The 14,913-nt window shown below is 35.6% G+C and overlaps 1 protein-coding gene across 8 annotated transcripts in view; it reads left to right on the forward strand.

Moving 5' to 3' along the window:
- KDM6A (lysine demethylase 6A) overlaps positions 1 to 14,913 on the forward strand; it is a 158,393-nt gene that overhangs the window by 65,543 nt on the left and 77,937 nt on the right. For all 8 annotated transcript variants that reach the window (XR_003255152.1, XR_003255153.1, XR_003255154.1 and 5 more), the window contains exon 5: positions 9,906 to 9,964. Coding sequence is in view for 4 of the 8 variants with exons in the window: in XM_026075463.1 (XP_025931248.1) it covers positions 9,906 to 9,964 (59 nt within the window). In the remaining 4 variants the exon portion in view is untranslated. The remainder of the gene's footprint in view (positions 1 to 9,905; positions 9,965 to 14,913) is intronic.

Below are 14,913 nucleotides of genomic sequence, written 5' to 3' on the forward strand. Positions count from 1 at the left end.
TAGCTAAAAATTCAATTTAGAAAATTTCCATTAAGCAGAGTTCCAGATTCAACTCGGTTCTAGTTATTGCCCTCCACAGTGTGGCTTAAGACCCAAGGGAACAACCATGGACAGTTTTCCCTCTTGTTTTTTTGTGTCTTTTTTCCTGTATTATTTCTCATTGGTTTGTTTGTCTGTATTTTTATCACTTTTTTGTCATTCTTGCCTCTTTCTGAATTCAGCTTTTCTGTTCCCATTTTATCTGGAGTGCCTCTGGTGGAGGAACTGTATAATTAATGAGGTTCAGGCTCCTTTCCGTCACAGTAGTAATTCTCCAGCAGTGAGAGACTGACAAGGAAATAATGGTTTTACTTGTAAGCTCGGTGGGATTCCTACCTTGGCTGGAAATGGGTGGAAAAAGTGGCAACTCAAGAATGTAGAACTCCATACCAGTTATTCTGTCGCATTAAATGTTTTGAACAAGAAGGTGAGTTTAAATGGTCACGATCATATACTATATAAAATGGAATGAAGCATCTCAATAGACTGGCCAAATGTCATCTTCCAAAATAAGATGTTGCGGTAGTGTTTGTGTGTGTATGTGAGCATACGTTAATTTCTGTACCTTCATTGATAAGATTTGTAGAGACCTAATAGCTTTTGTTAGATCAGCGTATATATAGTTGGAAAAAGAGAAAAGCTTTCACATGCCAAGTTCTTTCTTAGGTATGGAGTAAGAACTGTAACCTTCAGAGAACATAGAGGTTAAGAACAGCTGCTCTGAGTTTAACTTGCTAATGCTAATCAGTACTGGGGACCCATCTCTAGCGTATGCATAGAATAAGGAGGTGCCTACAGGACAGCATTATGGTGGAATCTCTCATATCTTTTCTGGGAAATCACAACAGGGTACCTCTCTGCAGAGCAGTACACTAATGCATGTAGCATGGGGAACAAACAGGAGGAATTAGAAGCCTGCATGTGCTTGCAGGGTTACGATGTCATTGGGATCACAGAAGCATCATGAGATAGCTCACATGACTGCCATGGAGCTCTTTGCAGCAAAGAAGGCCACCAGCATCCTGGGCTGTGTTAGGCAGAGTGTTGCCAGCAGGTTGAGAGGTGATCCTTCCTCCCTACTCAGCCCTGGTGAGGCCTCATCTGGAGTGCTGTTTCTAGTGTTGGCTCCCCAGTAGAACAGAGACATGGACATGCTGGAGCGACTCCAGTGTAGGTCCATGAAGATGATTAAGGGATTGAAGCATCTCTCATATAAGGAGAGGCTGAGAGAGCTTGAACTGTTCAGCCTGGAGAAGAGAAGGCTCAGGGGGAGCTTGTCGATGTGTATAAACACCTGATGGAGAGTAAAGAAGATGGACATCACTGAGAAGAGTCTGGCTCCAATGAGAGGATGAGAGGTGACAGGCACATACTGAAACACAGCAAATTCCATTTGAACATAAGAAGACAGTTCTTCACTGCTAGTGTTCAACACTGGAACATGTTGCCTAGAGAGGTTGTGGAGTCTCCATCCTTGGAGCTTTTCAAAACCTGGCTGGACATGGTCCTGGGCCCCCTGTTCTAGCTGACCCTGCTTGAGCAGGGGGGCTTCACTAGACTATCTCCAGAAGTCCCTTTCAATGTTAGTGATTCTGTATGTGTTGTTCTGCATGTGAATATGACAGTTCAAGAAAAGATACACATTACTCTATGGGTACTTGTTAATATACATGTTCTATATACACATTTTAAATGCATTATAAAAATTGTGATATGAATAATTCAGTGATCCTTGGACATTCTTTCAGTGATACATACAGAATGACTCAAATAGTTTGCAACATCATTTGAAGGTTTTGAGTGATTTTTTCCCATTAAGCATTTTAAATCTTAAAATTTACTTTACAAAAAGAATATCAGGTTGAAAGCATCTTGTCAGCTGATCAGAGTTTTGAGGGGGGGGTTGTTTGTTTTTTGTTTTTTTGCTGTTCTATCCTAGGGCAAATTGGATTCGCTACTTAGGAAGGAATCCAGTCTCAAATATGGCTTTCCATTTGGGGTCAGGAGTCTTCTTAAATCATGTTCAGACAAAATAGATAGATTTAGAAGCTTTGTGATTATTGTGGCATTCATTGAATGAAAGCGTGTAGTGAATTTGGCTAGATGAATCTCCTCTATAAAATAACTGTCAACATGAATTTAACCTTTGTATGCTGCACAACACCTTTGGTGCTGACTTGATTTTTCAGGAAAGTATTCTTTTCTGTTAAGATATTGTAAATTATTTGAAATATTTGTATGAAGTGGAAAATTAGTATGTATGTATATTTACATCAAAATGAAATTTTATAAGCCTCAGTAGAAGTCACATAAATCAGATACTCATAGTAGAGTTCCATATTTAGAGATTTGCTAAGCTGTTTGATCTAATGACAAATTTGAGGAGATATGCTATTTGATTGCATTTGGTATTGCATTTTATCAAATACCTAAATCTATTTACGGTTAAAGGAATACCCGGATAGGAACCTTTTTACAAAGCTGTCCGTATTCAATTGATTGTTAAATAACAGATTTGAGTTTTGTTATTGTTGCTGTAGCTCTGTCTCCGATATTGAAATGCTCTGTATAAAGAGATCATGACACAGCATATTACTCCAAGGGATTTTGAATACATGAACATGTCTCAAATTAGTTACCGTATCATTTTGATAATTTGCTAGTAGTCTTGTCTTGATATACCCTGTCTTTCTCTGTGTGACAGGATGTATTTTTTACAGACAGTACTGATGAGCCACAGACAGTGTTGAAACTAGCCTTCATCTTCAGTTTGTTTAAGCAGGCTTTGCCAAATGTGTCTTAGTCCATGAGTGAAAATGGTAGGACGCTAGTGTTTCAGAGAAGTTGAGTAGCATTTGTTCAGAGAGAAATTAAAGGGGGTAGGGAAATGAATGGCTGGCGGGGAGTTTCGAAGACTATGGACAAAGCACACCATCTTTCCTAAACATGGGGTGTGAAGAAGGCAGAATGGGAAAGGGAGAATAGTCAGTAAAAGAAAAGTACAATTTACAAGAAAAACTTTCTTCTTATTTTGTATTTTGCATTAAGAGTATGAAGTGCTTTTCTATGAAAGAACTGTTTGGCTGCAGGGGTTGGTCATGGTTCCCAAAGGGAAGATTCACAAGCAGCTGAACTTACCTGTTTCATGAAATTATGGTTTCTTTATTTATGAGTGAAGTGCTTAATTTGGCCTGCTTTCTGTGCATGGAGCAGATTTTTGATTGGGGGTGAAGGGTGCAGCTGGAGATGCTAAGGAATGGACAGGAAATGCAGTAACCTGTGAGTCATTCTGGACATTTGCTTAAAATACTTGTTGGGTTCAACTTTTATATAAATACTGTTACAAATTTGCTTCTGAGTTTATGATGCCATATGTAACTTGTGATAACTTAAGGTTAGTTAAGACTTGAATTAGATGCAAACAAATTAATAATCTTTTCTCCAGTTGTTGAAAATCCTTTATGTGCATCCTGCCTGTAATGTAAAAAAATGTGCTAAGTTTTGTTTTTTGTATTTTTTATGAATTAAGAATGGTATATTAGCCAGTCTTTTTCTACAAGTTGTAGGTGTATTTTGGCAATGTTTACTCTCTGAAAAAATAAACTTCTTAGAGACATGAAGAAAACTGCTTTGTAGTTATTTACCAGTATGTTACATTGATGAATCCACTGGAAATGTCAAAGAATATATTTGTCAGGAATAATGACTTTTATATATTAATTGCTTTCACATGGCTCCTAGGATGTAGGCACACGCCTACAGTTTTTTGAATGTTGTTATTATCATGCAAATATGTTTTATATAGCTTTAAAGATATTTATGTAGATCCTTCATAAACCTAATGATTTTCCAGATAATAGAAAATTTCTTGAAGACCTTGAAGCCTTAGCCAAAGCTATTGCTATTCAGTTGTAATACAACCCTTGCGGAGTTCTTAGTATTTTTGCAGGTGTTTGGAATATGTAGAACGTATAGGTAGGTAACTCTCTTTTTTTGTATTTGTACAAATCTAAACAAATCGTATTTGAACCCTCCTCTCTTTCTCTCAAATCCTTATAATCTTTGCAACTGGAACTGCTAGAGCTTGTCAGCTCCCAAAGGTATGTAGCTGTTTATGCATAAAAGCCTGAGTGGAATTTTTTATGCAGTACCTATTCTCCAGGGAACTGTTATTATATACTGAGTAGTGTCAGGAGAAGGTATTGGGTACTGTAGTGTCAAAACTTCATATTTAGTTTTTCAGTGAAGAAGTAAACATATTCACACCTTTGAACACAGAAACTGTTCTCATACTTCAAACAGGTGTCTGAGAGAGACCCTAAGACTGCAGGGCATAACCTGAACTGTAAAACCTTGTTTTCCTAGCTAGGTTTTCTGAAGAACAGTGGCCCCATGCCCACATGCATTTTCTGCAGATTGATTTAATGTGGGCCAGAAAACAAATTCCATTAGAACTTAAGCAGCAATGAAAGTGGTGTTCAGAGTCTTGCTGAATGCAATTTTAATATGTCATCAAAGACTTTGGTTCCTGGGGGTCTTAAGCAAATGGAGAATAGTGACTGGTCTCGTGAGGGTGCTGAACTTCATCTTTTTCCATATTCTTCTTTCAGACTTTCACTAACCAGCTGCAAGGGGACTTTGTTTTTTCTTTCTTTTTATTTCTTAGTATGAAAGGATATACTCTGATTTCTATCTAAATATCATCAACTTTTTAATAGAATAAAGAGATTATTTTACCTACATTTGTCCCAGCTCCCTAGAGTCTTAAAGAAGAAATGATTTATTTGTCTACATGTATCAGTGGTTAATGACCTGCATGGAGAAGGTTGACAAGCAGACTGTTATGTTATTTTATTATCCATCCTGCAGTGAACCATAGAAGTTAATTTCTCTTGAGTAAAACATTTTTATGTAGCTTAGGAGCTGATAAACATTACCTTTTGCATGTAGGTTGCCTGTGTCATTGTAAAATTTCTATATGATCAACTTTCATACATAAGTTCCATAGAACATTTTCCTGTATTCCTTACTAGCCCTTATAGGTGTTTTGGTCTTGCTATCTCTTGTAGGACTTTTGGTGTCAGCCACTTTATACTGAGGGACTCAGACTCACCAGTCTGGCTGGAGTTGCATTTTGTCTGTAGGAAGTATTTTATAATTTGCCTGAGTTTACAACATTCAAAACATTACTGCTATTTTGGTGGGGCAGATAGGGAAGCTGGCCATGGAGTTGACTGAGGGATGTGGCCCACTTTAAAATCCTTTATCTAGGGTTTCATTCTTTGTGTTTGAGGGTTCATTTTAGCTTTGATAAATATTTTATTAGCAGCAGCATTGGCTTAAAGAGCTCTTAACCTGTTTCATTTTCATTCCACTGTTTAACTTGTGCTAATGCAATCATTTATGGGGGGCTGCACAGTGAACTTGTCTGGGGAACTGATCAGTTAAAAATCATCTTCCCTCCCTCCCTCCCCCACCCCCCACCCCACATATTCGTTACTTGGGTCACTTACTGTATGCTACAAATGGTGTTATCAGCAAACATGAGTAGTAGTGTTAGACAGGGAATGTTTCTAAATCAGCAGACTGGCCAAAGTGGTCGAAATTGGTCCTTTTTAAGTTGGAAAGTCCCAAGTGGATACTGCCTTTGACTGCTTTGGTCATTGTAAAATTGACAATAAATAATTGACAAATAAAAAATTTTAGCCTCTTTTTCTACTCTCTGACTTTCTAGAAGTGTCTACTGTACAGATTTGCACTTGCAAACTTAATTTTTTTGTGTGTGTGCTTATGTTTATAAAACTCCAGTTTGGACACTAACAGTTGATAACTAGGCCTCACAACAGGTGGAGGCAGATTAAGTATGTTCCTGGCGAAAATTTCTTGGCCTGGATACAGTAGCTGTACGTTTCCGGAGTCAATTTTTAAGTCAGAATGCTGCACAGGACAGGTGCATTTTTCTGAACCTACTTTTATAGAAAAAATGTAACTGTGTTGGTCTAATTTGATGTCTTTCTGCCAGAAGCACTGTCTGCATGCTTGAAGATGCAGAAAAAGTCTTTATGGCCTCAGCTTGGCCTGAAAGAGCTAGAAAATAAAGCAAATATTGAAGATCTTTTTCCATCTGCTGCTTTGAAGAGACTATTTTCTGTTTATGTGGGTTAATACAGAAGGTTTGTGAGAGGGACTAGGTTTTTGTCACTTGGTGATCTTTTTTCCCCCCGATTGTTTAAAAAAAAAAAAAAGTCAAAAAAGTTTTCAACTTGCTTATTAATTTCAGTTACATAAAATGGTATATGAACGTATATTTTGTCTTCTGTGTACCTATCCAAAAAATGCTTTATACATTTTTGTTAAATATAATTGAAATATTGCTCAGCATTAAATGGTGCATGTAAGTAGCAGAGAGAACAATACGAACTTGGCTTTTTTTTTTTTTAATTGCATAAGCTTGTGAAATGGAAAGAGATATTTGAGCCATCTAGTGGTTGGTATGAAACATTTTAACATTTTCAATAGATTGTAGAAAATGTAAATGACAACATGAAAATAGCTTTTCTAGTTGGTATGCTTTTCATTAGCCTATCTGTAGAATGAAAAAAATTAGATATTCAATTTCGGATTTGAGATAATGTTTCAGTCTACAGCTTTTTTCGATTTACTGTAGGTTTTAGTGAAGAAAGAGATGTTTATTGTATCTGATAACATAAAACTTAGATTTAGAACTCAGAACTATGAGTTTTGTTAACATGAGATCAGTCTTCAGAAATTGTGAGGATTGTGAGGAATTGTGAGGAAAAGACTGTAATAAGGTAATTTTGTTTGCTACTTTTTATTTGAAAAATGCTTGGATGGGGGGGAAGTGGGCTTGTATTTTACATCAGCAGTTATTTTTAGCAGGATCTTGAATAATAAGGATTGAATCCAGATCTTCTTTTAAACAAGTCATATTTAGTGGAGAACATGGGATGGATATTTTTTGTGAAATACTTCAGTCCACATACAAGGAAGAGAGGTAGCTGAAAACAGATTTCATAAGGTGGAAATCTTATGATCTCAAGACAAATCAAAAATTCAGTTACAGTGCAAAAGAGTGAGCTGCAATATTTAATTTGTATTTTACTGAGGGAGGGAGGGACAACCTGAAAGCTTCATGCAAATATGATCTCTAATTACATGTTATAATACAGCCTTCATGATCCCACTTGGTCCTGATATGCATTAAGCTGTTGTAACCTTTCATAGTGGCCGTTACATTGGCTGCACATTGAACTTGATGATATTTCACAATACAAGCAGAAAAGTTAGTTGCTGAAGTAATGAACTTTATGTGTAATTCAGTGTGGCTTATTGGAGGAAAAGTATTGCATACATTGAACCAGAACCACTGTGATATCCTCCAGTACCCATGAAAGCACCATCCAGCTTCAAACCCAGATTAAAGGGTATTTTTAAATCTTTAAGACAAATCTAATGAACAATCAACAGGCAGTACTAATGGTATTACATACGGTTTGAGCTATAATATTTCATAACAGATGGATGTGATCCATACTGACATTTCAGAATTTGCATCTTTGTGTATTTGAGGTAAAGTATTACAGAGTCTTAAATCTTGCCCTGTTTTTTATTGGGAAGACAGTGGTAGCTTAACAGATTTTTAAGGTCAACCACAAATGCATTGTAAGGAAAATGAGAATCATATACACTAAAAAAGAAAAAAATCAGAAGTTCAGTCACAGTACAGAAGAGAGCAGCAATATTTAATTTGTGTTTTCCTGGGGAGGGGCAACCTGAAAGCTTCATGCAAATATGATATATTAATTATGTGTAAACAAATCACCTGCATTTTGGTCCTGTCTTGTGCCTTGTATGTTGAGTACTGTTAACCCTTAAGATCCAAACATCAATTAGATTAATTTTCCCAATATGTAACTCATTTGGACCCTGAATTCTAATAAATAACAGAAGAGGAAATTAAATTCTTTGAAGGCTGAAGATGTTTTAGTTTCCTGACTTTATTATTATTGCTTGAATTTTGCAGTGTGGTGATGAAGGGTTTTTTTATTTTCAACCTTAATGTGGTCTAATCTTGATTCCAGTTTTCGAATTTCTGACTATACAGTTGTTCTGTTTTTGTTCTACAACTGAGCATGACCTGAACAGAATAAAGGTTGCTACTTGCATGCTGTATTTTTGCAGGCTTCTGTGTTGCACATGTCAAAATCTCTATCGCCTATTGTCTTGCTTCTTTCTGCGTTTAAAATGATTCTTAAAGCAAGGTACTATGTATGCTCACTTTTTTGGACTTGTCTTCATTCCATTGCCAGAGTGTGCTTGCAAAACAGGGAATAGATGGAGTACAGAATTAAGGATCTTTTATCTTTGTGATGTCCATGCTGTGTTTTTGTTCAGTTAAACTGGAACACGGTTTTGTGGTAGTATTAGAGTATCATCTTTTATTGTTTGTGTGCTTCCCCTTCCACTCCCCCGTTAGCATCCTGTAGTGCTTTAATCACCACACTATCTGGTCATACTACAGCATTTTCTTGGAACCTGTCCATTGCTCAAGCTATGATTCAGTTCTATTCATGAAAGGATCTTTGGCATTTCTTCTGTTTTTAATTTGCATTTAGAAGATGCAAATGAGGTATAATGAAATGGTAATATGAGGTCCTGGTTTTGGTGAGTGCTACTCTTTGAATTATGTTGTGGTTACCAGCTATCTTCTGGGAGAAACTTGGTTACGTCTTAACATTTGACTTCTGTTTAAGGCATAACTATGATTGCTTTTGTGGGATTCCATAGAAATTTGAATTGTTGAAGAAGTAAATGCAAGTCAAAGAGGGATTAGCTTGACGAAGAATCTTGGACAGTGGAAATGCCATCTCTTGCTGATGTGTCAGAGCTTTCTGTTCTTCGGGATGTATTTATGGCTGTTTAGAACCAGAACTGTACATAGGAAATGCCTAAAGTGTGTCCTAGGCTGTATGTACATGTTTTCTTCTGTAAATATTGGAATAGTTCTGCTAAATAGAAAAACAATTATATTGTGGCATAGCATTTTTCAAAAGAAAAGGCAGTTTGTCTTTTTTTCAGTAATTTAGGAAGTATGTAATAATTATTTGTAAAATTGGGTAATTAAACATTCATTAAACCCCTCTAGTAATGTCACTTTGGAAGCAAAGCACACTTTTCTTTGTGGAAAAAAATGGGAGGGGAATGCATTTCTGGAATCAGAATGCTGCATTTTTTATTTTACTAAAAAGCAAGGAAATAAATAGTATAAATTTGATCAAGGAAGAAAGAATATATTATTGTCTTAGGTTTGAAGCTAATGGTCTGTATTTTTGGTATTCAGAAAAAGTAACACTTCCTTAAGCATGTTTTCAGATTCATTAATATTCTACTTTAGACACTGAAATTAGAGTGTGTATTTTTGTGTAAATGTAAATTATTACACCTATGGCATGGTGATATGTTATAAAACATTTTCTCTCACAATAAATTTCTAAAGACCTCTACTCTGTTATTTGCTTCCCTCTTGTTGTACAAATAGATTAAACCACATCGGTTTCTCTGATGTAGCAATACTTGGATAATATTGTTGTTATTCTTCCTTCAGTGGTATATTTCTGCCTTTAAATTCAGAATTGAGATTTAAATGTTATGGAGATTATTTTTTAAATTTCTACCTCTCTTCTTATTCCTTCTCTTTTGCTCTTTCTCCTTTTCAAGATGAAATTTAAATATGAGCATCTTTTAATGGAAGTAGAATGTCTAAGGATGAATAAAATATTTGAAACTCAACCCATAGCATATGGTTGGCTTATCTGGGTTTTAAACAATGTTTCTTTTCTTTACAGAATGCTGCCTTTTTATATGGCCTCGGTTTGGTCTACTTCCATTACAATGCCTTTCAATGGTAAGTTGGAATAAACTGTAACAGTATCAGGGCATTATGCTGTGTTTTATTGATAGATGAATATTTCAAGATTAGTTCACTGTTAGTGTAGAATAGTTTCATGTTTTTGTTGTCCAGATATGATGTTCGAAGACAGATTGTCCTGGGTATATTTTCTGAGTTACTGTAACATACTTAGGGCAACCACAGCAGTTGCTTGAATAAGGAAGCAATTACAGAAGAATTTTAACTTCCATAATGCAATTGAGCAAGGGGAATGGAACAGTATGACCACACAGGTCTCTGTGAATTGTTGGTGTCTATAGTCTGTAGCCTGTGCCGTGAAAAAACTTATTTTTCTCTGGGAAAAGAAGTTATACAGAGGGTTGTTCTTCATTTATTTAGCTTGTTACTCAGTAATTTTTACATACCTGTATAATGTGAAAATTTTGGATGTGAGAAGCAGTATGCTCTGACTCGAATCAGAGCATTTAAAACTGACTTACAGTCACAGTTGTAAAATTCTAGCAGGCTTTTTTGGGGAGGGGGGGAGGAGAGGTTTTTTCCAATATCTACAACATGAGGAGAACTGGAATAGGCTGAGTCTTCGGAGTCCCACTGACAGGTAGTCAAACGTTCATAGGTTAGTAATAAGAAAAGTGTAGTTTATTATTGCAGAGGCATGGTTGTTATCATTGAAAAAAGTCAGAATGGTGCAGTGTTTAGGTCAGTGCTTTCTTATATAAAGCGACCAGTTTATCTTCTTTTGCAGTCTTTCGTGTTGATTTCAACCTGGAGTGGTTTATCTAGTGGTTTCTCTGTTAATAAAATAAATGTGATTTTAATACTTGACTGATTACTAAAAAGTTTATCATCATATTGGACTGAGCATGTCTGAAGATAAGAAAGTTGTAAGTGACTAGTGACAGACAGTATGGAGCAATGAAATGAAATTTTTTTCCTCCTAAATTGTTAGTTCATCAGAAGTTTCTATATGTCTGTAAGACGAAAGATTTGTGCTTCCCTCAAGGTGGTATCAATGAGCTTTTATTCTTCAAATTAAACTAAGTTGTTTAAAATAGGAGATCAGAACCTTGAGTTTTTTGGTTTTACAGCTGAAATTATTATTGATTATGGTGAAGTGTATGCTGTATATTCTATACAGAAATATACACAAAGAATTTACAGAAGCAATTAAATTATTTTGGGGGTTATCATTTTACCAGTTGATGACTCCAAGACAGTTTCATTTAAAAATCTGGCTTGATGCATTTAACAAGAAAAGAAGACAAAAAGTTTCAGAAAACTTGAAAATCTTTCTACTGTTTTAACATTGTGATCAGTCTTGGTTGAATTTTGCTAAGTTTCAGAATCTTCTCATTCTGATACACACTTAACCACATGATTTAACATTCAAGAATATTTTGTGTACCACTTCTTTTTCACAAGGGATATATTATTACTGTTTGCACTATGAAAATGGTCAAAAACTAAGAGGTAAAGGAGGCTGTGCTTTTTAGCACCTTCCAGTGAATGGAGTTTAACTTTTAGAGCAACAAAGTTAAGTGACTGTGAAGCCTAAGTACTAGTAGGTTAGAGCCTTGGCTTAATTCAGATTTTTCTTACAGAACTGGAAGTTTTCTTTCCTGCTTTAAACAAGCTTGTTGGGAGCCTGCATATTGATTGACTTTTTCATTATAATGTTTTAACTGCGAATAGAACTGTATGTTAAGGTTGTTTAGAAAAATCAGATTTGTCACTTCATTCATATAACAAAGGTAGATGCAGCGTAATACTAAGGAAGTTGTATTTCATGAGAGCAGCAGGTGGAAGTTTTAGAGGAAAAAAAATCTAATGCAGATAAAATCTTTCACCTTTGTCTGTGATTGCTTTTAAAATCCCTTTATATTTATGTGTATATATATAAATAATTTTATTTTATTTATTTTTTTGAGGAGGGCGTGTGTGTGTCAGGGTGGTCAGGTTTGGTAAACTCGTGAAAAACCTGGGGCTGGTAGAAAGTCATTTACAGTTGGTATGTTCTTTTCTGTAGATCTTAGCACCTTTGCATACTGCAAGGAGAATATTGCTTCTTTCAGAAAAGTTAGTCAAAACTACCTTATTTTTTGGTGCAGCTAATCCACCTATTTATGTTTATTTAGTACACAAATCCATACGTTTCAGGAAGGTGGAGGAGGCCTCAAGACCATTTAAGGTGGTTTAACCCATTGTGTTTGATCCATGAATATTTTACTTTATCCACACCATATTAGATATTCATAGGTTTTAATAAAAGGCATATACATAAGCCTCCTAGAAGGAAAGGGTAAGGAAGCGCTTGATGCTTTTTCATGCCTCTCATGTATGTAGGGATAATATAAAAGCAAGTGGGAATAAAGTCAGTTTTTAGATTCTTGTTCATATTTTTACATTATTTTTATGAGCTTTTCAGCATTCATGGAGAAATGTTGGATTAACTCCCAGACATGTGTGCAATTCACTGTAATTCAGTATTATACACTTCTTTACCTACTACAAAGAAGCATGACAGTGTTATCTTAAATACTAAATCTTAGCTGACCCATAGTATTATATTTGTGTTTCATTTTGAATATTCAAGTATGAATGAGAAGTACTAGGCATATATATAAGTATTGCAATAATGTAATCAGACCAAACATATTATGTGCAATTATTATAATAAGATGTGACATAAAGGATTAACTCTAAAAATTGTATGAAGCATAGTGAACTAGGTTGTATAGATCTTAAATTTTGATGCTCTGTGTTTTTACACCATTTATCAAACAATGAGAGAAGTGGATGGCTGAGTTTCCCTGTTGTTTCATTTCTCAAGTATGGTCAAACACGAGTAGGATAGTTGAGGTAGTCTCACAACTTGAATAATGGCAGTTCTTTCATATCCTCCTGAAAGTAATTTTATATTGTATTTTTTTTAATATTACTAACTGTAATAACAGTAAGTGCTAACATTACTGTAGTATAGAATATTACTTATCCTTTATAGTTCTGAATTTAGTTGCAAAAGAGATTGTACGCAGAAGAGAGATATCGACGTGAATGTTGTCACTCTGAGATACACAGTACTTGTTAGCACACGGTTTATTTCAGCAATAATATACAACATAACAGAATGAGACCAAATAATAAATCAGAGGTTAAGTATCGAATTTGGAGATAGAACTATTGTTTCTATTTGGAGTACATTTAAAACAAAGAGACAAACCCCTGAACCCCTACATCCACATGCCTTCTTTTCACAGGAGCTCCTTCGTTGTCTTCTAGACTCAGAAATTACATCAAGAATTTCAGTAGTTCATCAAAGGTTACCCTTCGTTTCTGTGTAACAGCTAAAAATCCATCTAATTGCTGGGATGCCAAATTCCCTCCTTTACTTGGATGAAAATTCTGAACCTGACTGGTCTGCCATCTGGTGATGGTGCAAGATAAAAATGGGGTCCAAGCTGTACAACTGTGTCCTCAGACTGGCTCTGACACCCTCTTTGGATCCCAGTGCTCCAGCAATGGTGCTCCAAGCCCAGTCTGCAGTGTTTTCAGTGCTTGCTGTATCACAAACTGCTGGACCGTGTGTGTGAGAGAGAGCGGGTCTTCCTGAAAAAGACCCTAGAGGAGGCTGAGATTACAGTCACCCTTACTGTGTCATTTAGCACGACCCCATCTGCAGGACCCAGTCCTGAAAAAATTCAAAGACTAATGTGAGAGATGATCCAGACCCTTTCCCTGACCTCCGTTGTGGCTAAGAATGGAGCCTGTCTGCCTGAGAAAATCTACCAGCTCTGACAGGAACCTTTTCCGGCCCCTCTACAGCCCCCTTTACCAAATCAAAAGCCCTGGTACCATCCACTCAGTGTCAAGTAATATTTAGATCATCAGCAGAACCACCATTTCTGCTTCTAGCTTTTTTTATGTACTATAGTGTACATAATATTTTTAATATTCAAACTATGCTGATGAGTTTCAAATATAGATTTGTTCATCACTTCATCATGTCATTTTCATTAGTTACATTTGGAACAGGTAGTCCTAAAATTTAAAGAGAAAAAGAATAAGAAAAAGTTTGACTCCAACTGCCTCAAGTAATTTTCCTGATATATTAAAGTAATATTATGTTCCTTTTTTTTTGTTAGTAGGCTTATTCTGATTTTAATGTATTTTGTTTAATCTTGTTAACTTTTGAATAGTTAAATTGATGCTATTTTCATTATATTCTTTTTCTCCATTCAAAGCTGATTTTATTCACCGTTTATCTAGGTAAAACTTTCAAATAGGAGAAGCCTGATGAGAGTTTGCTAAATGTGTAAGATAATCATCTATTAATTATTACTCGTCTGCTTTCTTCACCTTCATAGTGGTAGGCATTATTGTACAGATGAGTGGGTGGAAAAAGAGTTGCAATATCGATATTGGAAGTCTTGATTTGGAGATGGTAGATTGTTGTAATTTTTCTTCTCCTGAATTACTGTAGAGGCACCATATAGAAGGCAAGCCCAGAGGTACTTTGCCTCCTCCGTAGTGTCTATTTTCCAGTCCTGCTTACACCTTTTGTCTAGTGTTAGATAGCTTTTCCTGCCTATTAGTGAAAACCCTCCCATTCTGGGGGAAAACTCCCAAAAGATGTTGCCATTCAGATCACTTTATTTGTAAAAAAAAAATATTGCCGATTCCCATTTTCAGAGAAATAATGGAAATAATCTTTATTTATTATTATCAGTTATGGTCATCGTGGAAAAACTACAAATTACATAATCAATACAGAATTAGCACACTAGAATTAAATAAAATGTGGGCCAACATTTTGAATGGAAAAGATAAAGTATGATCTAATGTCTGATTCTTAGTTAGAAAAACTGATTTTTGGACTGTTCTAGCATTTTGCACTACTCTTAAAATATTTTCCCTTTAATTTACTGATTGTAATGAGCCTTAAT

Source organism: Apteryx rowi, unplaced genomic scaffold, assembly GCF_003343035.1.
Source record: "Apteryx rowi isolate R43461 unplaced genomic scaffold, aptRow1 scaffold_404, whole genome shotgun sequence".
Taxonomy (NCBI): Eukaryota; Metazoa; Chordata; class Aves; order Apterygiformes; family Apterygidae; genus Apteryx; species Apteryx rowi.